Below are 24764 nucleotides of genomic sequence, written 5' to 3'. Positions count from 1 at the left end.
TTTCTCCTTCTCCCAAATCTTGATATGTTTATGGTGCAATTACGTTAATTATATTTCTAAAAGTGAATTTGGTTTGTGTAACCTACTTCTCCTGTTTGGGAGTATTTGATTATAAATATGACTTGGCAACTCGTCATATTTATAAGAAGATAATTCTGAATTGTTCACGTACTTTGGATAGTTCGAGGATATATGACCCAAGTAGTATGTTTCTGTGTTATTGTACAGTTCTAGAGAGAATTTTTGTGATATCTCCCTGTTGTTCTCTAGTACACACCATCTTGACTCGTTATTGAGGCGTGTATGTGGAGAACAACAGAGAGTTGCTAGTGAAATTTTCTCTAGAATCACACAAGAGCATAGAAACCTTCTCAGACCACATATTCTCGAATGGGATTATGACCTATCTTTGTCTATGTAGAAATTAGGATCCTTCGCCATAGATAACATATATCATATTTGGATATTAATTGTTGGCTTGAATCTCACTAGAACACACGCACACACTTAATTTAGTTAAATTTAGTTAGAATTTTTATACTTATTCAATTGTACCTACTATGTCATTTCTATTAACAATGATTTTTTTAAAAAAATTAGATGACGAACCGAAGTTTAAAGTACCTTGATTGCAATACTTGTAATGAGTACATGAGCAGGGTGAAGTCTTTCATGAGTATCGCAGTGACGGATATGGAAAGTCATGGTACAATGATAATGTGGTATCCATGCTATGATTGCAAAAATGAGAAGAAGTTCCCAAAATCGGACAATGTGTATGATCACTTGTTAAGGTGTGAATTCAAAGAGAGGTATCACATTTGAAACAAACACAACGAGGAAGGCCTTAACGAAGGGGAAATGGATCGGGTCCTCCTGGACGACAGCATAGATCAAGGACTCCTGCCAGCCAGTGATATGGATCATTATCTCAAGGACGCGAACATATTAGGATTAAATAATGACTACATGGATTTTGTGGAGAATGTGAACCAAATGGTGCGCGATGTTGAGGGGCACGACGACTATAGTAATGGTGAGTTTGCCAAATTCCAGAAACTGGTGCGAGACTCGAAGACAAAATTTTATCCTAGCTGTAAGGAGAAATACACGTTGCTATTTGCGGTGCTTACACTTATGCAATTGAAGGCAACACATCATTGGTTTGATAGGTGTTTCAAAGTATTGTTGCATATGCAAAGGGGCATGCTACCAGAGGGGAACAAGGTGGCAAAAACCATCTACGACGTGAAGAAGAAAATTTGTCCTTTGGAATTGGAAATGGAAAAAATACATGCATGTAAGGAGGATTGTGTCCTGTTTCTTAGAGTGTATGCAGACCTGGATCAATATCCTATTTATGGAATCCATTGATACAAGCGTAGAAATGACGGTGGCGGCGTGGATGAATGCAACAAGATAAAAGGCCCTCCTAGGAAGGTGGTATGATATTTCCCTGTAATTTTTCGTTTGAAGCATTTGTTCACGAACGCAAAGGAGTCTTAATTGCTGTTATGGTACAAAGAGGGTCGTAAGAACGACAAAATGATACGACACCTCATAGATTCCGCTCAGTGGTGAACCATTAATTCTGCATTTAGTTGGTTCACTAAAAAAATTAAGAAATATTAAGTTTGCTCTGAGCACAGATGACATGAACCCATTTAGAACACGAGTAGCTCACATAACACCTGTCCTGTTTTATTGTCTATCTACAATCTTCCACCTTAGCTTTGTAAAAAGCGAAAATACATTATGTTGTCGACCTTAATTCTTGGTTTGAGGCAACGACACCAATGTTACCTCAGACCTTTGGTTGATGATCTTAAAACACTTTGGTCTGAAGGCATTGAGGTTTGGGATCAGTATAAGAGAGAATACTTCACCCTATATGCCATGTTGTTCGTCGCCATCAATGATCTGTCAACACTTCGTAACTTATCAAGGTAGAGTAAAAGAAAAGGTAAAGCTTGGACACAATGCTTAGATGACACTAAGAGTATGTGGTTGAAAGAGTCAAAGAAAACAGTGTACATGCGACATCGACATTTCCTTCCTATAAACCACCCATATCGAAAAATGGAGTCTCAGTTTGATGGCACAAGGGAGAAAGCGTCACCTCCAAGGTATTTCAGCATGCAAGATGTCTATGATAATGTTAAGAATATCAATGTTTTCCTTGGCAAGCGAAAACGATCCTCCACGAGTGATGAAAATGTAATTTAGAACAAGATATCAATTCTTTTGGAGTTTGATTATTGGAAATACTTAGACGTTCGCCACTCTATTGACCTTATGCACGTAGAGAAGAATATTTACGTTAGTTTCCTCGGTACAATGCTCAATATGAAGGGAAAAATAAAGGATCATGAAAACGCATGAGCTGACCTTGAAGAAATAGGCTGAAGGCTGGAGCTTCATACCAAGGATACAGATAAAAGAAAATTTCTACCCCTGTCACATCCCAATTTCCATAATCATGTCATTAAGCATAATCATGCATCATGAATATCATAAGCATCAGGTTTAATTGTTAAGCATGGTTGAGTACTTGTTATTTGTAATAGTGGTTTGATCTTTGCTATGTATTTTGAAAATAACCAACGTTAGAATTTCCCCCTTTTGTTTTAGTTCCGCATAAGCGTTGTGATTCAATCCATTTTTAAAGGGGTTCATCTCATTTTGTAAATGCGGCACAAAAATTTGTAAATTTTTTTGGAGCACTAGAGTACCTCGTTTTGGGTTAGTGGAATGAGGAGAGAAAGAAAATATTTTATAGCAGAAAATCATCTTGTCTCTAGCATGTGGGTCCACATGAGCTGGTCGGTCCCACTGCCTCACTACCTCTCTTTGGGCTGTAGCAGCCCCACTCCCTTCTCCTTCTCCCCACGCCTCTCACTCTCACTCTCTCTTGCTCTCTCAACCAGCCAAGGAGAAAGACAGCAGCAGCCATCTCCCTCTCTCTTAAGCTATCTCTCATTTCTTCCCCAAAATCCCACCCAAGGAGCAAGAAGCAAGGTGTGCATATGTTACCATTGTTTTCCCCTCATCCCTAGCTCTTCATCCATCCTAGATTCAATCACATGCATGAGGTTTTGAAGGATTTGCAATCCAATTTCGTCACCCCCTTTGCTCTGAAATTTTCAGCAAGCTTGGACCTCTTCTCCAAGCCCTTTTTCCTCTGATTTCTTCCCCAATGGAAGGTCACCAACCTCCACAAGTACGTGGGGTAAGTCTCGTAGGATCTCTTGGTGAGGATGCATGTTTTAGTTGGTTTTTGGATAGGTCTTGGAGCTGTGTTTGCGAGGTTGTGAAGCACCATTTCATTCTTGATGAAATGGAGCTAGTATGAAGAGTTTTGAAGAAGTTAGAGCTAGTGATTTGAGTTTGCGGAGTGGATAAATTAGGTCTAGAATCCATACATTAGTGCCAAACATGCTTATCCTCGATTTAGAGAGATATGCAAGTTGAATAAAAAAACATCACAAAAACATGTATTCTGCAAGAACCCGAAGGCTCCGGGTCATCACCCAGAGGTTCTGGGTGATCTTAACCAAAAATACATGAGGACCCCCATCCAGAGGTTCACCCAGAGACTCCGGAACCTAGAGGGTCCAAGTTCAACCCAGAGGTTTTGGGTAATCCTAACTAGAAATACCCGATAACCCCACTCAGAAGTTCACCCAGAACTCCAGAACCTACAGGGTCTGAGTTCAACCAGGGTACGGTTTATCATGCGTTTTTCTTTTTTGTTTAATTCGCTAATAGCTTGTAAATTTTATAATTAATTCATACAAACTCCAAAAATCATGAAACCAGTTGAGTTCGCTTCGTAAGAGTATAACTACTTGTTAAAAATGTTAGAACTCAAGAAAATACTTTTTGATAATTAATTAATTAATTAAATGTGTTTCAGCTTAATTAAATCGTAGTTAATTAAAGCATGTCCTAAAATTATGAAACCACTTGGACAATACATGTTTTGATCAGTGCTATCTACGAAAAATATAGTTTGGTATGATAGTGCTGTTTAAATTATTGAAGTTCATTTAATCTTGATATCTAGTTTAGTTACGGTCCTTTTTGTATAACCCTTAAATAAATCATTTATACCATGAGCCTATGTACTTCAATTCTAATGTTTCTTATAGAATTATGTTCATTACCTAGTACCACATCTCCATTAAAAAATTTGTAGCATTTTCATAACATCTCTTTCATGCTCATCATTGCATGCGTTCTTCTTAGCGAACGAAAGACCGAAGGGTGATGCGGGAGTGATCAAGGACGATCCAGAAGTTGTTTCCCTTGCTTGTGAAGCTGATCAACATGGCAAGAATCTAAGCATGTTGCATCCATTACTTTGGATCATATGTATTTCATACATGATAGTTAGTTGAGGTCGGGTTTTTGAGAGTAGATCCTAATTGTTGTATTACCCTTCTTTGGTATTGTTATAATTTGATCCATGGTAACCCTAGATATAGCACTCAATGGTCTAACTTAAAATAAATAGGTTATGCTTAGCAAGGCTTAGGTTGTCGGTAGAAGTCGAACAGTGGTTCGACCATCGTTTGTGAGCTTAGGGCTTATATTTTTATTCTCAAAGATGATGATGATGATGGGATGTGTAAGTCAGTGAGGATGATGGGATGTGTAAGTCAGTGAGGATGAGATAAGATTCGGGTGGGCAATAGGGATAACTCAAGAAGAGAGTCTCGGATGCTATAGGCCCACTTGAATCAATTAAGCACTGTCCGTTGTTGCCGTTGGCTCTACCACTTTTCGTACTTACCACATGTCGATATAATGGTAAGATAAGCTGAATACCTTTTGTAGCTATGAGCTTTTGGCTTATGGGCTTATGGTGTCCTGGGCATAATAGGCTTGTAGAGGTAACATCAGAAAGGTGTTGTGGGCATAATAGGTTTGTAGAGGTATCTAGTTTGCTCGATGAGTAGTTCTAGCTACCTCCACACCTTTAGGCGTAACTAAGGTGCTCCAAGAGTAAGCCTAGTGGACCTCCGCACCTATAGGTGCATGTTCAAATGGTCGGAGCTTAATTAGAAAAGGTTGATATGAGTACCCCTTGTACGCACTTTATCGGGTGGCACAAGCTGAATGGTCATCGTGTCGTGTAGGTAAAGATGTACCCCTTGCAGGGTGTAAGAACAATTCGAATTGTCGCATCCTCAGTCATGAGCACGCTACTGTCCATCCGTATCAACCGTAGAGTTTCGTTATTGGGATGTTATGATAGAATGTTGGAACATAGTTGGTGATGTTGATAAAGAGTTGATATGGTACAAGTTACAACTTTGTTATGTTGATGATCTCAGGATACAAGGGTGTTTTTGTTAGGTGTAGATGCTTACACTTGAGTCCAAATCGCTGCTGCATATGAAGTTACTTAACCTTTGTGGCCAAGTCCTTGCTAATTACCCATATGCATTCTTATTGGAGTCATACTATTTATAAGTGCCCATTATGGATTAAGTCTTGCGAGTACCTTAGTACTCACGTGCTTTGTTTGCTTTTTAGGTGAGGAAGGTTTAGTTTTTGTCAACTTTACGCCCGCCGATGGGCAAGAGTAGTGCCATTTTACTTGTGTGTTGTTATTTTGGGGTGGCGCCTTAGGGAAAATGGTGCTACCCATCTGCTGTCATCATGTAACTTATTCCGCTGCGTAGCTACTCTAGCAAATATTCGAGTTATGTATTTCCTTGTAAAGATTAATCTACGTAAAGACTTGTAACATAATTTAATTACTCGCTCTTTATTATATCTTGCGATGATGTGCTTGTTGTAAAGACGTGTGTTTTGATCCTGGAAGTAAACATATGCTGGGACTACCAGAGTGGTATTTCTGTTAGTCATTGTGGGCTAATTATGGAAAATGATCATCCTAATGATTAGCTCGAATACTATTTGGACGGTTCCTCACACCCCCATCTTGCATCACTCTATCCAAGAAGGAGAAAAGAGAATTTTGTGAGTTCTTGCACGGTGTGAAAGTTTTCTCTGCTTACCTGTCCAACATTAGAAGACTTGTTTCGGTGAAAGAGCTGAAAATGGTTGGCAACATAAAGACTCATGATTGCCATGTGATGTTGATGTAGATGATTACGGTTGGAATTAGAAACATGTTACCAATTGGTGCTCGAGAGGATATCACGAGGCTATGCTTTTTCTTCAATACAATTGATTAAAAGGTACTCGATTCAGAAGCGCTAGCCATGCTAGAAAAAAGACACTTTGAGACTCTATGTCTTCTCGAGATGTATTTTCTACCATACTTTTTTGACATCTTAGTCCATCTCATTACTCACCTTGTGAAGAAGATTTATTTCCTTGGCCTCGTGTTACTACATCAGATGTATCCATATGAGAGATTAATGGGTGTTTTCAAGTCATACGTAAGGAATTGAGCTTTGCCTAAGGGTTGCATCGCACAAGGTTATTCTACAGAGGAGGTATTGGAGTGGTGCATTAATTATATAGACCCAGATAACCTAATTGGTGTGCCTTATTCTCGCCACGAGGGTAGGCTCGTTGGTAAAGGTATTCTGGAGAAACATGCAATTACTCCTGAGGCAAAGGCATACGACTAAGCTCATTTCCTCATGTTGCAACAAATAAGCGAAGTGTCCCCAGATATTGATGAGCACAAGCAGTTGCTTCTTCAAGAAAATTCAGTGTGTACCGAAGCTTGCCTTCCAAAGCAACATATGCAATGGTTCAACACTTGATTTGGAGATTGAATCAATCAATCGAGTATTCCTACAAGTGATTTGATAAGAAAACTAGCGGCAGACCCTATATACACAATTACAACATATCAAGAGTACAATATAAATAGTTACACATTTTACACAGTTGTCCAAGATCAGAAAAGCACATACCAGAACATCAGTGTCCATATAGATGCTTTTATGATAACAACATACACAGAAGCACATACTAAGGTCAGATAGAGGAGATCTAAGAACTGGATTACTTGGGATTCAAGGTACCCCGGATTTGGTGTCGTTGGGTACATGGGACAAAAGGCGTTACGAAAGACAAGTATGGATTCACTAGCGTTAATCTCAAACATGTCGGATATAAGGATGAACATTTTGTACTCACTAAACAGGTTGCCCATGTGTTTTATGTGACTGACACAGGCAAATAAGAAACTTCATGTGGTTCTCGCTAGGAAAAGACGGATCATCGGAGTTGAAAATATGGTTGATGAGGATGAATACAATCAATTTGATAAAATCCCTCCCCCCTTTGCTACTACAATCATGCCACAAGTTGCACAGAACGAGAAGACTCCATACCTACGTTCTGACCATAATGAAGGGATCTATGTCAAGACAATATGAAAACAACGAGTACAAGCCAAATGATGCATGAATCAATATAACCTCACATTTGTAATATTTGTAATATTCAATTAAGTCTGAATTTCATGTAGATTAAAACCCTAAGTTTGAATCTATGACAACCGCAGTATCTTGTTACCATATTGTGATAAATTTAGATTACTTGTGATGAATTTTCATGAATTTTGATGGATTTTCATGAATTTTCATGAATTTTGCTAAGTTTAGATGAATTTTGCTAAATTTTTATTTTCATGAGTTTAGATGAATTGTCATGAATTTTGTTGAATTTAGATGGATTTTCATGAATATTGCAATTAAATAGTGCATAATCATAATTTTGCAATTGTTAATAAATTCATAGTGGAAATAATTAAATCAGAAAGAAAAAAGAAATTCTATTCTTAAAAGAAAATATCCCAAAATCCCTCTGAATGTCGTTAGTGACGGGTAGTAAACGCAATAGTAATAGGTGACAACTACGACCCGTCACTATTGTGTAAGTCATTAGTGACGGGTCATATCTATAACCCGTCACTAATGATTTGTATGTATATAACAGGCTCGGGAACCCTAGCCCCTGATTTTGCCTATGTCTCGAGACACCCACCACCCCCTCCTCATCGACGTCCGCCGCTCCCTCCTCCTCAACGCTTGCCGCCCCTCCGCCTCGCCCCCTCCTCGCTGACGCCCGACGCCTCCTCCTCGCTGACACCTGCCATCCCCTCCTCGCCGAAGCTCGCCACCCCCTCCTCACCGACGCTCAGCTACTCTATTGTCCAGGTAGCCCTGTCATTCTGGACAATGTTGTTTCCTAGGATGTGCTTAGCTCGATGATGATTGATAAATTCTGAGATTAGGCAATTCTTACAGTACTCTAGTTTAGATACTTTGCATGGTGCCGTGTTGCTTAGGTTCGATTACTGTTGCTGCTAGCACCTGTTAATTGGTTTAGTGATATCTCTGTTATGCTATCAACCTGAGAAACTCTTGTTTGGATAATTTTTCAGAGAGCCATTTAAATGCAGTTCAGCATGAGCTTTATATTTTCCTGAATGCTAGTTGGTTTCGTGTTGTACTGGCAGTTTATTCTTTGAAAAAAAGTGGCTATATTCTATAGAGTAGCAACAATTTTCTAGGAGTAGTAACTAGTTGTATTGTTGTCTTGCCCAATTGGTGAAGAATGTTTAGACAGTTAGGGAGCAGGGACATTATAAGCCATGGGGCCAGCTGAATTGATAATCAGATAGCAATAATTATGCACAATCTTGCTGTTCAGATGCTATTATACATTTATAGCTCAATTATTCATGATATGCTTCTGTTCAATGCTTATAGGATCATGTTTATAGACTACTTGTGTATTTGTCCTTCTACTGTTATTGTTGGAATATTATTTTTTCTCATATTGTCGCATATTTTGCAACAATCTAGAAAAAATTCGATTCACATGTTTGTTAAGTTCTTTCTTTACACATGATATTCAATGCTTATCTGTGTGAAATGTTATTAAATCATTATCTGCTATGTTATCTTTTTTTTTTACTTTGATGATGAGATTTATGAAATTAAAACTAAATTTGTAAGAAAATCCTAAAAGTGAATTTAGTTGCGTCACCTACTTCTCTCATTTGGGTGTGTTTAATTATAAATATGACTTAGCAACTCGTCATATTTATAACAAAATGCTCCCGAATTGTCCATGAACTTTAGACAGTTTAAGGATATATGGTCCGAGGGCGGGACTACCTTGTGTTGAGTTGCATAATTACTACATGCAAGGTTATAGAGTGAAGAAAAGTTATGTTGTTGTCCAGTATCAAAATCGTCACTTCTTGAATGGAGACAGCTACTTCCTCGTGGGCTTCAATGACTTATACGACATCTTCAACCTCAATGGCATGGATGTGGGGTTATTACGATGCCAGACATTGTAAGTCCTTTAAAATAGACGCTCATTAATTATTACCGCTAATTCTCAAATCTAACTAACTTCGGATTCCTTGACCCCCAAACAATGACAGTCTCGGTGATGCAACAAGATAGGGAATCCACTGTGGGATATGTGTCTAGAGCAACGAGCCACTTTTCTAGGAAGGACTACCTAATGGCCACCCACAACATGGGTAACCATTGGATCTTATTGGTAATTGTCACCAAGTGGAACTTGGTCTTGTATCTCGGTTCAGCAAGACCAGTAGTTGGACCTAACGATGAATGGGGAGAACGTGACTATACTCTGGTCAAAGGAATCCTCGATGAGTAAGTTCTTTATGACTTAGGTTACATATTGAACTTTTCAAACTTTTTCTAAATGTTGACTAATCGATCCCTCTTTGCATGTAGGGCTTTTGACATGTGTAATCGCTCTGATCCAAAGTATGATCCGAAGGTGCCCCTGCACACTGACACATAATACCATCTTTGTGGTAAATGCTAGTAGAGATATTTGCAAATACTCTACTACTGTCATTTTTTTCTTTCAAACTGACGGTTTTTTCTCTCTCTAGTGCCACCAACAACCACCAAGCAAAATATGTGGCTCCTACGTTGTGCGTCACATGCTGCTAACCATGGCAGCAAAGGATATGAAATCCCCAGATGTAAGGTAATTGCATAGTCTTTTCATAATTGCTTTCAATCATTACTAATATCCGATGATAAAATGAATTTGCTCACACTAATTGCATAACTTTTCCATTACTATTTTCATTTAGCAGGAAAATTGAGCTTATCGGACAGCAACATCGAGGAGTCTACACTCTTCAACATTCGAGGATGGATCACCTTATTCATAATGAGTGAAGTCGTCCCTTCAAAAGGCGAGTTCTAATGTAGGGAGACGTCATACTGACTTATGTATTTTGTGGTTGCACTTTGGACTTATGTAATTTCTAGTTATCTCGATGTACACTTTCAACTTATGTAGTTATTATTTAAACTTGAGCGATATGGTGGATGTTTACTTGTGTATATGGTGGATGCTACATGTTGTTGATATGGTGGATGTTTGCTCGTGGATATATGTTTGCAGGAGAAGACGACTGCCAAATCCTGACTTTGCTTCAGGATGTAGCCAGGAAACAGGGAAAACTGGGGAGGGGAGTTTGAAATTGTCACACATCACTTATGTTAGTCATTAGTGATGGGTGTCCTTCAGAATCCCGTTACCAATGATGGTCTTTAGTGACGGGTGTCTGATGAAACCCCGTCACTAATGATGGTATTTAGTGGTGGGCGTTTGTACACAATGGTCACTAATAATAACACATTAGTGATGTGTCTTGTGGCTACCCATCACTAAAGACCCTGATTAGTGACAGGCAACAGACCCTCATAGACCATCACTACTACAGAACTGAGCTTAGATGCCGGTCTATCACTGTCGGTTCCTCATGGGCCAGCAGTGATGAAGCATCACTGCCGGTTCCTTAGTCGTGCGGGAAGAATTAGCCATCATAGCTTACGAACCAGCAGTGATAAGAGTCATCACTGTCGGCTGATGGATTGAGCCGGCAATGATGCACCCACACCTTATCACTGCCGGCTTAATCTACTGTCCGACAGTGATATCTCTACATCACTGTCGGCGGATTATATGAGCTGGCAGTGATATCCTCCTCTTCCCCACCTTCTTCTACCTCGGGTTAACAAAGCCATTTCAGTACTCTCTTCCTCACAAAATCTCCTATGGCAACAACCACTTCATCCCTTCTCCCGTATTGATTCCCCCCACCACTCAAGCTCAAAGTAGCTAAATTGTATTAATTACTATGTATGAATTTATTTTAGATGCAATTATATCTCACTTTTGTTATGGAAGCTTTAATTTCTCTGTGCGCGCGAAACTAAAACAAATTTTTTGCACCCTGCGATACCAATAGTGAAAGGGGTTTCACTATCGGTAGTGAAAGGGGTTTCACCATCGGTGGATATATTGGGTCGGTAGTGAAACTACTTTCACTACTTTCACTGTCGGTCATCCTATTGAGTCGGCAGTGAATGTACTCTTTTAAATTTAAACAAATATGTAGTAGGATTTTAGGTCAATAGAATGTTAATAAATATAGATAGTACAAACTCAATCGAAAACTCTTGAGTAGCCCAGCGGTTTGTTCGTTCTTACTTGGTGCAGGTCATGGGTTCGATTCTCTGGGCGCGCGCGAAACTAAAAGAATTTTTTTACACCCCGCAGTACCAACAGTGAAAGGGGTTTCACTGCCAGTGGATATATTGCACCGGCAGCGAAACTACTTTCACTGTCGGTGGACTTATTAGGCTGACAGTGAAAGCAGTTTCACTGCCAGTCATCCTATTAAGCCGGCAATGAAGGTACTCTTTCACTGTCAGTGCTCATATCGGGCCGGCAGCGAAAGACCTCCCCAATATAATTGCTCGACGACCGCCCTCTGACACTTAGAAAAAAATTTCCGGCCTGTGCCCTCCGCGCCGAAACGTCTCCCGCCGCCTGCTCCCCAACATCGCCGTCCCCACCGCATCCTTGTAACACCATAAATTTCAAATTTTTGAGATAGTTTAAAATTTCCTAGAAATTAAATAGGAGTTGAAATTTTGTTCTATAGAGAGAAATTAATTTCTAAATTTAATTTGGCCATAGGTTATATTTATGTTGATGCATTCGTGTCATCCTAGTTGCAATAGGTTTTTATGAGTGGAAAAAGTTTGCAAAAGTTCACTAGAAGTCACTCGTTTAAATCCTCGTTTGAAAATAGTTTAGAATCTAAAAGAAAAGGGTTTCAAAATTTGTAAAAGCTCCCGGGCCGAAACCTCCTTCAAATCCAGCCCAAATCCCTTCCTTTTCCCCCTTCTTTTCTTTACGCGTTCTCCTTCCTCTTTTCCGTGTGGGTCGCCCTTTCCCCCTCCCGCGTTGGGCCTCGGGCTGGCCTACCAACACCCAAGCCTGTCGCCTCCCTCTGTCGCGTGGGACCGTGCCAAGCCGCTAGCTGCCCCGCCTGAGCAGGCTCCCCTCCTTCAACCTCCCGCCCAGCTCGTTCCCCTCCGCCGTCCGCTGCGCAATCCCGCGCCTCCCTGTGTCCTCTCCACTCACCAAAACAGCCAGATCAAGTGCCTTAACACCCCCATCAAGCGCCCCCGCCTGATTCCCCCTCCTTTATTCCCTTCTATGGCTCAATCAAGGCGGAAACCGTCGCCATTAAGACCTTTGAAGCCGCCGGCCAATCTTCCAACTCCTGGTCGATTCACTCCCCCTCTCAAGCTTATAAGCCTGCCATTGTCTTATTGGCAAGCTTCCCCACCTTTTCCACTCGCTCCCACCTCATTTACCCACTCGAAATCGACCTCGGCACCATTGTCCTCTTCGCTGCTAGTGAAATGCGCCACCGCCCTCTCTCTTCTATTCTGAGCTGACTCCGACTGTTCTAACATGCTCACCGACCTCATAGAACCCCCAAGGAGTCGATCCCAAAGCTCGTTGTCATCGTTGAGCCGCCGGAACCCCATCCCTACCGTGATCGAGCACCGCCGTCCGTCATTCTCCGTCGCCAGCCACCCTCCAACCTCCTCCACCAACGTGAAGCCCGCTGTGAGAACCCCCGTGCTCCTCTCTCTCTTTTGCGCCATTCCCTGTCGCGATCCGAGCTCGTTTGTGCCATTCCGACGAAGGTCTGGTGACCACCGCCGTCAGCCGGCTGCCCCTCCTGTTCGGCGCCGCCCGGCCAAGCCAAATGAAGCCCGGCCGTCCGATCTCGATCCTACAGCCGAGAATGCATACCCCTTCATCTTGCATAACCGGTCCACTGTGGACCCATGGACCGGCCTCCAGGTCGTGGTCCATGGGCCCATAAATCATTTCCACTAGTTTTTCAATAAATAATCCGTTTCGATTTATAACATCATAAATAATGTTTTTCAGTATAAAAAAATTTGATTTATTCTCTAAAAATCAAGTAAATTTTGCAGTCTAGCCCCTGAAACTTCAAAAGCTCAATACTTTTTGCTCGTAACTTCGATTTAGGCGATTTTTATGCCCAAATGTTCGTAGCGGTGTGTAGAATCTTTTTTTAGGGTTTTTAGATAGTTTTAGTACTGTATGGTATACTGTTCTTAGAGTTTTTTCTTGTGTGCTTTTTTCGGTGTATCGCTTAGGAGGTGTGCAGTTCGGTAATCTCCAAGATCAAGCTTTCGAGGATTTTGAGCAACCCTCCACCGAAGGTAAGTGTCCTTGAACATTTCGCCCATATTTTAGGATTCATACGTAGATGTTTATCCTTCAAACGCATGCTTGTCTAAATTGAAATCCTATATTAGGGTTTACTAGTTTTTGAATGACTATTCCTTGTCACCGTTGTCAAGTCATGATATAAAATAGGTAGAATATGCTAGTGCAGTCGTGGTTGGGAAAAATGTTAATATTGACTAATGATTATGCAACAAGAATCAGGAAGGGTAATTTTGTAGTAACATGGTATAGGGATCCCAACAGAATGATTGTTTGATGATGGTGCGGGAATGCACGTGTGCCAGAAGTGCACAGTTGGTTGTGGTTGTTTCTATGTGGGGTCCTAAGGACCGGTTCTTGAACAAGTAACCAAGTTATTTCCGCACAACCACAAGGCCTATATGGGTACGGCCTAGCCAACTAATTAGTCACCCCTCTGATTTTGTGGGCACCGTTGGATGATTAAGTGGCACAAGAGGGGGCTTCTGCAGTGATGGAATCGTCTGTTAGCTGTGAAACCTCAGTGGGTGCCTGCAGGTTAGTGGGAGCTTTTGTAAAGGCCTTGTAGTGAGACCCCGACTCCACACTTCGGAAGTGTGAAGCAACACGAGAAATCATGACTCATGGGGAAAGCTGTGCAAACTCTCCAGAGTATCAAACTGGTCGATCAGCCGTGCTCATGGACAAGAGTGAACTTGGACTTCTTCAGGATTAGGTGGGATCAGGGTTTGGTATGGTTGGTTGGGTAGCTGGGTAATGAAATTACCTGGTGAGTCTTGGTAGTCGGATGGAATCCGATGAGTCAATCCTTTTATTTCAGTTGAGTCTTCTCACCTAGTTAATAGGTTACCTGTTGTTGAAGTTATAGGTCATAGTTGTTTAGTGCAGTTAACCTGTATCTATCCTTTCCTTGACTCGAGCCCCATAGCATGTTTTCCCTTTCACTTCCGGAGTACATTTTTTGTACTCACACTCATTGTCCCCTTTCTTGCTTTCGACCGCTGTTCAGAAGCCGTCAATGAAGCTGCAACCTTTGACGAGGACGACTTCGACCCCGAGTTGCTGTTCTAGGCTGCCCTCGGTCGACACCTGTGGAAGATGGAAGCCTCGCTGGCGCTGAAGCCCCTATTTAGTTTCCACTTTTAGACCCTTGGGTCCTTTTGTAATAAATTTAGTAATGTTATTGTAATAATGATAATGTGATGATACACTGATGATGCAGTACATGTATGGAAACTTGATCTTGGCATACATGCGTTGTGCCCAGTTTTATTCTTTTAAAACTAGGTGTTATAGAAGTGGTATCAGAGCTGTGTTGACCGTAGGACGTAGCCTAGATAGAAAGGACATGCTAAGGACCTATGTTTGTACAAACTAATTTTGTAAAATTGTTTTCCCTTCAGTTTTCCCCTTTCTCTGTCTATTGCACTTTATAAAATTGTGTCCTCTTCAAAATGTTAGATGGCCCGCACGAAGATCACCCCGCGTAAGCGCGTGCTGGTTCCTGAGCTGGAGGTCCCCGATGGTGCAGTTTAGGCGCACCAACCCCCTGCCGAGTTCTACTCAGACGGATAGCTCGTCGGCTACTTCGCTCGCACGTTGTGGTACCTGCTTCAGGGTCTGGGCTACCACGACGCTCTACTCTACAAGGGAGTTAGAGTCCCGCTTGGAGGCCGTGGTTACTCCTGGTCAGTGGAGGTGACCATGTTCGAGAAGCCAACCAACGACGGTCTTCGCCGAGTTCGTAGACCTGAATGTTACTTGTTGTATGTTCGGTTATGTACTTGTACACTGAGAAATCCATGTTAGTTTGGCTATCCAGTGCAATACATGTTAAATTGATCTCTGAACGTGTGTTGCTATGAGCTCAAAGTCTGTCTAATATACTTGATACTTGGTAAAATGTTAGCTTCTCTGAGCAGTCATGTCCATGATGAAAGCTTCAGTTCTCCTACCTCGCCACTTCCTTATTTGTTCTGTTCAGAGTTTGTGCACATTGTTGGCATAGCAGCTATGTTCATGATGATGTCTTAAATTTTGAAGAACTAGATCAAGTTCTATTTGCTAGCTAAAATCTCAGAAACATTGCCATATCTATGATGTATTCATTAGAACAATTAGGGAGCAGAATTTTAATAGTTCTAGGGCCAATTGTTACTCAATATCTGAGAGCACTTTGACACAAATTATATTCCTATTGTCCATTACTTTTTGTATACATGATGAGAGATATTGTCCTTTATGGCTTGTTGTCTTTTTATCTCAAGATCATGTGTAATGAATACTCTTGAATATTCTCTTGTATTTGATATGTGGTATAGTATCCATGCTTTTGAAATACTAGTTGGTTTGGCTATCCAGTGCAATACTAGTTCAGAGAGCATTGGCGTGGTTTGTAGTATATCATTTTTGCATATTCTCTGAAATTTAGGACTGCTATGATATGGTATGTTGTTCATTGTGATCGGCAAAGTGGAGTATTCTCCAGTTGGGAGGAATGTCACGCACAAGTTAATGGATTCAAAGGAGCATATTACGAAGGATACAAGTCCAAACATGAAGCTGTTGCGGGATACAACAGTCAAATCATCCAAGCCGAGATAAAATTGGCTAACTTCAAAAATAAGAAGAAGTGTGAGTCACCTGTAAAGATATTATAATCCTAGTTCTGGTTGTAATCATTATTATTTTACTATGTAAGATGATGTGACTTGAATTACTGTGAGAACTATTATGTATATATGTGTGGTATGAATTACTATGTATTAATGAAAGTGCCTTTATTATTGATTTAAATTACATATGTCTCATTGTATGCAATTATTGAGTGGGAGAGAGATGGAGAGATCGAGGAGAGAGAGGGAGGACAGGGCCGGAGTAGAAGGGGGGAGACACAACACTGCCAGCTGAAGCTTTTAGCCGACAGTGATGCCTTGGGAATCACTGCCGGCTGAAACCGCCAGCCGGCAGTGATACCCAGGGCATCACTGCTGGCCGAATCCTTCAGCCGGCAGTGATAACCCTTTTCACTGCCGGTCCACAGAGCCAGCAGTGATAGTTCCCGACTATCACTGCCCGTTACCCACTGTCGGCTACAAAACCGGCAGTGAAGGGGGTTTTGGAGCCAGTAGTGAAGGGGGTTTCTGTAGTAGTGCATAGGAGACACACGTTAGTGACGGGTCTCAACTGTGACCCGTCACTAATGTGTCATCATTAGTGACACGTTCGGAGCGACGGGTGTAGGATCTCTCACTAATGATGGTTATCACCCATCACTAATATGCTATTTTGACGTAGTGATAAAATATTACAGTGAGACTAGTCATGCTATTAGCGTTGGTCACCTTGCTAGTTTTGTTACAAAATGTACTAAACCCAGGGCCATTAATGGCTAGCTTCTACAAAACTACAATTTTTCGTGGCATTCTAGACTACATTATCAATAGTATCACTATAGTCCAAGCCATGTAGTGAAAAGGAAGCAACAAATGACATAAATATGCCTTCGACTAACCTAACCATTCTAACAGCTAATTACTGACCGATCACTAAAGGATCACAACAATGAGGCACACATTAGTCACTATAGGAACTAGCCACTTAGCCACCCGATTACTAGAGTCAATAATAATGAGTTGCCGGCGCCAGCGACCGACCGGGGAGGGTGATGGCGGAGGCAGAAATGCAGGTGCCTGGTGGGGTCCTGGAGGCGGGAGAACATCCACCAGTTCATGACGAAGAAGGCCACAAGGGAGCCCCACGCCGGCAACCCCCACGGGGTCGCCACCCCTTGCGCTACTGCTGCTGCCACCTCGCCCGCGGTAGGGCGGCTTGAAAGGTTTGTTGAAGTGTCTTAACCTCCGTAAAGGCCGCAATTATGTGTTTATATGGAGCCGGCCAAATGAGGCAAGAAATTACACGAGTTTGGTTTGATTACGACCGGAAGATCCGACGTGATCTCAGTACATGCAAAGATATTCAACTTCCTATATCTCTAACCTGACCTATGTACATCTACTGCTATAACCGAACCTTCAATCAATGCAAGTTTATCTCTAACGCTCCCCCTCAATCATAACTTATCTAAGTTAAGATTGTGTTTAAATTCCTCTAAACTTTGAGCTAAAAGAGGTTTGGTGAAACCATCTGCCACTTAATCTCCTGTTAGAACAAATTGAATATCCGACAACTTTTGAGCAACTCGTTCTCTAACAAAATGATAGTCCACTTCTATGTGTTTTGTTCTTACATGTAACACAAAATGATAGTCCACTTCTATGTGTTTTGTTCTTACATGTAACACAGGATTTGCAGAAAAATAAGTAGCACCTATATTATCACACCATAATCGCGCAACACGAGGAGAATTAATGTCCAATTCTTCAAGTAACATTTGGATCCACATAGTTTCCGCTGTAGCATTGGCCAATGCTTTATATTCAGCTTCCGTGCTTGATCTTGATACAATTACTTGCTTTCGAGCACTCCATGATATAAGATTTGATCTAAGAAATACAACAAAACCTCCAGCGGACCTTCTATCATCAGAACATCTAGCCCAATCTGGATCAGAGAAAGCCCTAACAAGCATGTACGAAGATTGATTAATTCTCAAGCCTATACCCAAGGCATATCTCAAATATCTTAGAATCCTTTTAACTGCTATCCAATGTAGAGTAGTGGGAGAATGTAAATATTGACACACTTTATTGACTGCAAAAGCAATATCCGGTCTGGTTAAAGTCAAGTATTGTAAAGCCCCAACAATACTTTTGTATTGTGTTGCATCCTCAGGTCCCAATGCTTCACCTTCATGAGCTGATAATTTCTGTGGTGGAAAGCGGTGTAGCAACTGGTTTGTAATTCACCATTCCAACATGTTTCAATAAATCCATAGTATACTTTCCTTGTGTTAACAAAATACTTCCACATACCTTGTTCACTTCAATTCCTAGAAAATAATGAAGGTCACCAAGATCCTTAAGAGCAAACTTCGCATGAAGATCTTGAAGAAGTGCCACTATTGCTTCTTGTGATGAACTTACAATAATTATGTCATCAACATATATCAATAGAAAAATAGTGATATTGCCTTTGTTATAAAAGAATAGAGAGGTATCAACTTTTGACGAATGAAATCCAAAATCTTGTAATTCTATACTCAACTGTGAGTACCACACTCAGGATACCTGTTTTAACCCATATAGAACTTTATCTAACTTATATATATATAATGTGGCATGGACCTATCTTCATAACTTGGATGTTGCTTCATAAAGATTTTGTCCTCTAGAACATCATGAAGAAACATATTATGTACATATAGTTCACGAAGACTCCAACCTCTAGATACTGCAATAAACAGTACAAGCCTAATAGTGGTAGCCTTAACAACATAGCTAAAAGTATCTTCATAATTAACATCATATCGTTGCTTAAAACCTTTTGCAACAAATCTGGTTTTGTACGTGTCAATAGTTCCATGTGACTTTCATTTTATTTTATACCTATTTACAATTAATAATATTTCTTCTTTCTTCAGTTATACTAAGTGAATTAGAGCTGTATATTCATGATTCATTGTATCTTTCTAAGAGTTATGACTCAAAGCTTCTTGTAAATTCTGGCGCTCGGTCGGCACAGAAAATCCATCTTCCGCTGCTGCTGCCGAGCCATCAACTTCAGCGGGCACAGGGCCCGATGGGGACAGCACGCGTGGCGGATGAGGGACACAAGAGCAGGCACTGACTGCTGCTGTCGGCGCATCAACTGCGTACGTGAAAACAGACCACCCCCGGGAGAAGTGCCCTGCATAAAATCTTGAGGATGTGCGGCGTGCTGCTCAACAGTAGATGCATGCTCATCAAAATTATCAGAGAGATTAATATGAGTATCAATCATAGACTAATTTCGTGATTGAGATTTGCGATTAATTTAAATCTAGGGATTTGCGATTGTGATTAATTTAAGCGGCGGGTGTGATTGAGATTTGCGAGGCAAATTTTGTGCAGGATTGTGTGCTCTGCAGATCGGGGAGAGACAAAGGGAGGTTGGTTGGGTCATGCAGGCGTGGCAGGGAAGGAAGCTGAACTGCGGTCGCGTGCGGCGCGCGTGCGCTTTGGAACTGTAGCTTGTTCTTCTCTCCGGGCTCAAGAATTTGCAGCTTGCAGGGGTCTGGTGAATGCCTGTCGTATATATATGCGTTTTCCTTGGACCTGGCTTTGTCATTTGCCGCATGGAAACACCAAACACATGAGTGAGAGGGGATGTCCACCTTTTCAATTCATGATTTTCATCGCCAAGGGTGGATAGGATTTAGGGGTTGGGGGGGGGGGGTGCAATTATTCTCAGAGTGTAATTTTATATGAGGAGGGGGTACAGTGTTAAAAAAATCAAAATATAACAAAAGTGCAATGCAAAATTTCTCATCATGGGGAAATAGAAATGCATGGAGAAGCCAGGAGATTAAAAGGTGCAAGCGGGCGCTCGCTAATTGGAATTTCTGTGCATATATGTTAAGATTCAAGCATGTACAAAACTTACTTTTTGGGCGGAAATAATTGAGGTTCTTCACGTGATCCTTGCGAAAGAGAATTGAAATGGTTAATATTCATAATAGGACGCAATTACTAGTTTAGGCCGAACATATTTTTGGAGCGGTTGGGATGCCTACCTACCTCGCGGTTTCAGGGGCGAAGCCAGGATTTGAGGTTGGGGGGGGGGGGACAAGTCAGTGAAACCTATGACCAAATGGCCAAAACCAACGTAGTTGTGTGGGCTGGGCTGCCGGGAGGGGGGGGGGGGCGGGGCGTCCCAAAATCGGATGGGGGGGGGCCGGCCCACCCCGGCCCCCCTGTAGCTTCGCCCCTGCGCGGTTTTCTTCACTGGCGCCCCGCAAGGGCAGAAAGAAATTAGAGGTAGGTCAGTAGCGGAGCTTCAAGTAAATTATTGAGGGGGCCAAACAAGTGAAACATACTTGATTTGTGTACTTTGATTATTATTTAAGCTGTGAGAATTAGTGTCCCCTTTGTAAATCAGTAGAGGAAGGAGTGGCCATGGACACTCTTGGCCATAAAGAAGATCTGCCACTGAGGTGGGCGGGGGGGGGGGCAATAATTGTTAGAGTATAATTTCTTCAAAAATATTAAATAAGTGCAAAGAATTTTTTCTCATCATGAGGCGATAGATGCAGTACAACGAGAAGCCTGAAAATATATGGTGTAAGCGAGCCCTCGCTAATTAGCATTTTCGCGCCTATATGTTATGTTAAAGTCGAGCATGCACAAAATATACTTTTTGGGGCAAGTAACTGAAGTTTTTCACATGATCCTCTCAAAGAGAGTTATTGACATGTTTACTAATATTTGATTCCTCGCAAAAAAAACTAAGATGCGATAAAGAAAAAAGTGATCTGAAAAGGTCATTCACAGTAGGAAGCGATTACTTGTTTAGGCCGAACATATATTTCGAGCTGCTGGGAATAGTCCAGAAATCAGAGAACGCGATTCCTTACGTTTATGGAAAAAAAGGAGATTGCACGTCATCTGAGACTGAGAGCCCCTGTTGCAGAACAGCAGCGTGTCTCTTTGCTTTGTCGTTGCCCCGTCAGATGCATGACTTGATGTCCTTGAATTTGTTTAAACAAGTGCTCGAAAAAAATATTGCTCTACCATTTGTGCACTAGTTTATCTGCCAAGTCTGCATGCAGCATGCATGCATAGAATCTGCATGCAGCATGCATGCATGCGCAAGCATACCTATGCGGCTATGCATAAGTACGTGATCTCCAGAAGCGGAGCGAGGCGTCAGTGTCAGTCTTGTTCGCCGCAGCGCGTCGATCATGTCGGAGAAGAGGCCGGCGACGCTAAGCCGGCCATGCGTTCTGATCATAGGTAATACGAGCTATATTCTTGCCGCTCGTAAGAGCATAGCATGCGTAATTCAGGACGAGCTGCTGCTGATGATGATGAGGTGATGGGGTGTGGCAGTGATGGCAAGCGTGGAGCGGTTCGCGTACAAGGGGGTGTCGTCGAACCTGGTGACGTACCTCGCCGATGTCGTGGGGATGAGCACCTCGGCGGCGGCCAAGAGCGTCAGCACCTGGAGCGGGGTCAACTTCATGCTGCCGCTCGTCAGCGCCTTCCTCGCCGACTCCTACTGGGACCGATACTCCACCATCACCACCTCCTCCTTGCTCTACGTCCTTGTAAGTACCCTCTTCTTTGATGACGACGAGTTCTCTGATTGGTCATTTTCCAGTGTTGTTTCCCACCTGTCGACTCTTGTCGGCTTGCAGTTTCACCAATCAGGAATTCTGTAATAACATGAATTCAGAATCTGACATGTCCATTTCTCCACCTTGTAATTGTAGTCAGGAAACATACGTGCTCAGGAGATCAGATGAGTGCAGTGCAAATAATCTGTTATATACTTGCGTTAATGATGGAGTTTGGAAATGGTGGAGGAGATGGCACCAATGTGGGATACTGGCACGAACCCAATGAAAATTAGTTAAAGACAGGAGCTATCGCGAATGCATACATTCGATGTGGCTTCTGATTACTCAGGACATTGACAGCAGAGTTCGAATAACAGTTCAGTAGTGACAGACTGATAGCATGACGAGTTCAATAAGAATCAACCATTTTTTTTTTTGCTAAAATATATCACAAGAAACCAACTTATAATTATATATCTACATCATAACGGTAAATCTTTTTGAACTAAGGATTTGTTTGGCAAAACTTCCAGAACAGCTTCCCGACTGGAATCAGAGGAAGCTCTGCCAAACAACAGCTTTCAGCTTTTAACTCTCTGAGTGAAATCCGTGGAAGTGATTCTTTTAAATGAACTAAAAATTAGGGAGCTGAAAAAACAGTTTCCACTGATTCACTTGCCGCACAAAATCACTTCCTCCATATAATTTATTTTAAAGAATTACTTTCAACTATAAAATCACTTCTCCCAGAAAATTACTCTCCACAGAGAATTTAAATTAGAGAGAGCTCTACCAAATAAACTCTAGTGGCTTAATACGTCCCACTTGTACTGCTGCTTATCAGGGGCTTGTCGGACTCACCTCATGGGCACTGCTGCGCACGGGGATGCCGTGCTCCACACTGTTCTTCCCGCTCTACCTGAGCTCGATCGGCCAAGCCGGGTACAACCCTGCACTGCAGGCCTTTGGGGCCGATCAGCTCGACATCGGGGACGACGCGGAGCCTGGCACGGCGTCGCCCGAGGAGAAGGGCAAGGTGAAGAGCATGTTCTTCCAGTGGTGGTACTTCGGCATATGCAGCGGCAGCCTGCTGGGGAACTCCATCATGTCCAACATCCAGGACAATTTCGGCTGGGGGCTCGGCTTCGCCATCCCCAGCGCCGTCATGGCCATGTCCGTCGCGGCATTCTTCTGCTGCACCCCTCTCTACAAGCAGACGCAGCCGAAAAGCGATGGTAGGCCGTCTCCGAATATAATCCCCAAGATTCTGAAGTCGGTTATCGCAATTATCAGTTCTCCGAAGATCAGCCTGCCATCGAGAGACGACAATGGCGACGCCATTTCTGAACTAGAGTATGATTCTTGAATCTTGATCCTAGGAACATTTCTCGTGGCAGTCCAAACTACTAATCGTGCAACATCTGAAACGTTGCAGGTTACAGGAGAAACCACTGAAAACTGAGCCAACTGATCCAAAGGAATCCCTTGATGAGGCTGCACCCAGTGTGGCCAAGATCATACTCGGCCTTTTGCCGATCTGGACACCGCTGCTAATGTTCGCGGTGATCTTTCAGCAGCCCATGACGTTCTTCATCAAGCAGGGCATGCTGATGGACCACACGGTCGGCGGCGGAGCCTTCGTGATCCCGCCGGCGATGCTGCAGAGCTCGATCACCATTACCATCATCCTGCTCATGCCCATGTACGACAGGATGATCATCCCGCTGATCAACACCATCACTCGGGGTAGCAACGGGATCACATTGCTCCAGCGGATCGGCGTCGGCATGGTCCTCTCCATCGTTGCCATGGTCATCGCGGCGCTCGTCGAGTCGTGGCGGCTCCGCGTGACCACCGGCGGCGGCGAAGGCGGTGCCCGGCTGAGCATCTTCTGGCTGCTGCCGCAGTACGTCCTGCTGGGCGTCTCCGACGTGTTCACGGTGGTGGGGATCCAAGAGTTCTTCTACACGCAGGTACCCAGCACGATGAGGACCATCGGCATCGCGCTCAACCTCAGCGTCTTCGGTTTCGGGAGCTTCCTCGGCGCGTTCCTGATCACCGCGCTCGAGATAGCCACGGCGAGGCCCGGCAACAGCCGGGGATGGTTCTCGGACGATCCCCGGGAGGCGCGCCTAGATAACTTCTACTGGTTCTTGGCTCTCCTGAGCTCCATCAGCTTTGTGCTCTTCACGCACTTGTGCAAGTACTACAATGGCAAAGATGCTTCAGCGAAGTAGGATCTGGTGGAGTGGAAACCAGAATGATTTGCCGTTCTTGTTGTAGTTGCTTGCGTGTAAATTACATACATGATATGATACTTGTCAGCGTGATGTGTGCATTTGGTCGTGCAAAGGCAGGAAGTAAACTATATGCATGCGATTGTATTTTCTTATTATAATGATAAAAAATAATAAAGCTTTTTTTATCGAGAAAATATGATACTTGTCAGGGTGAGCTCAGTATAGTTAAAGAGGTATGTAATGTAGAGTGAGCTGTTATTCAGGTCTTCAGGCGTGTTCCGTTTTGTAAAACTCTTGTACATAGCCTTGTGTCCTTGTAATTTACTTGTGGAAAAGAAAGATGATGAAAGAAAAACTCATGTTGAAGATTCTGTTTTTTTCTCTTCTTTTTCAATGAGGGTGTAGTACTGAATGCTCATGCTGCATGTGAATCACGTACTGGACGAGCTGCAAATTTTAGTTTAGTTTCAGGATGCAGAAATTCTATATGAGCTTCATAGATATATATTTCACAAAACAATTCAATTCCCACATAAACCCAAAGAAGTTACCAAGTTCCAACACCTAATAATTCCTTAACTTGGTGAATGGGAGGCCGAAGGTAAAGGAAGCTATGGAAACCAACATTTTTTCCTGGGAAAATTACAAAAATCACCCTAAAAGTCAATTTGATTTTGGGTTTTCCCTCTACAACCAATTTTGTTGCAAATGCCCACCTGCTATTTTCCTTTGTTTGG

The 24764-nt window shown here is 42.4% G+C and overlaps 1 protein-coding gene and 1 pseudogene across 1 annotated transcript; one reads left to right on the top strand and one right to left on the bottom strand.

Annotated features, from left to right (window-relative positions):
- Positions 1 to 24764, bottom strand: part of LOC133883752 (uncharacterized) — a 51691-nt pseudogene that overhangs the window by 14464 nt on the left and 12463 nt on the right.
- Positions 21410 to 24024, top strand: LOC133883341 (protein NRT1/ PTR FAMILY 5.8-like). Its single transcript, XM_062322637.1, has 4 exons — positions 21410 to 21461; positions 21558 to 21775; positions 22632 to 23140; positions 23223 to 24024. Exons 1-4 carry the CDS (start codon positions 21410 to 21412, stop codon positions 24022 to 24024), a joined length of 1581 nt encoding a protein of 526 aa, XP_062178621.1.

Source organism: Phragmites australis, chromosome 10 (genome assembly GCF_958298935.1).
Source record: "Phragmites australis chromosome 10, lpPhrAust1.1, whole genome shotgun sequence".
Lineage (NCBI taxonomy): Eukaryota > Viridiplantae > Streptophyta > Magnoliopsida > Poales > Poaceae > Phragmites > Phragmites australis.
Note: the sequence above shows the minus strand (reverse complement) of the source record. Positions and strands in the feature narration are given on the sequence as shown.

Coding starts and splice junctions, on each gene's coding strand:
- LOC133883341 (XM_062322637.1), top strand. CDS start 21,410: ATGTCGGAGAAGAGGCCGGCGACGCTAAGCCGGCCATGCGTTCTGATC. Junction 21,776..22,631: donor CCTCCTTGCTCTACGTCCTT/GTAAGTACCCTC, acceptor GCTGCTTATCAG/GGGCTTGTCGGACTCACCTC. Junction 23,141..23,222: donor GACGCCATTTCTGAACTAGA/GTATGATTCTTG, acceptor GAAACGTTGCAG/GTTACAGGAGAAACCACTGA.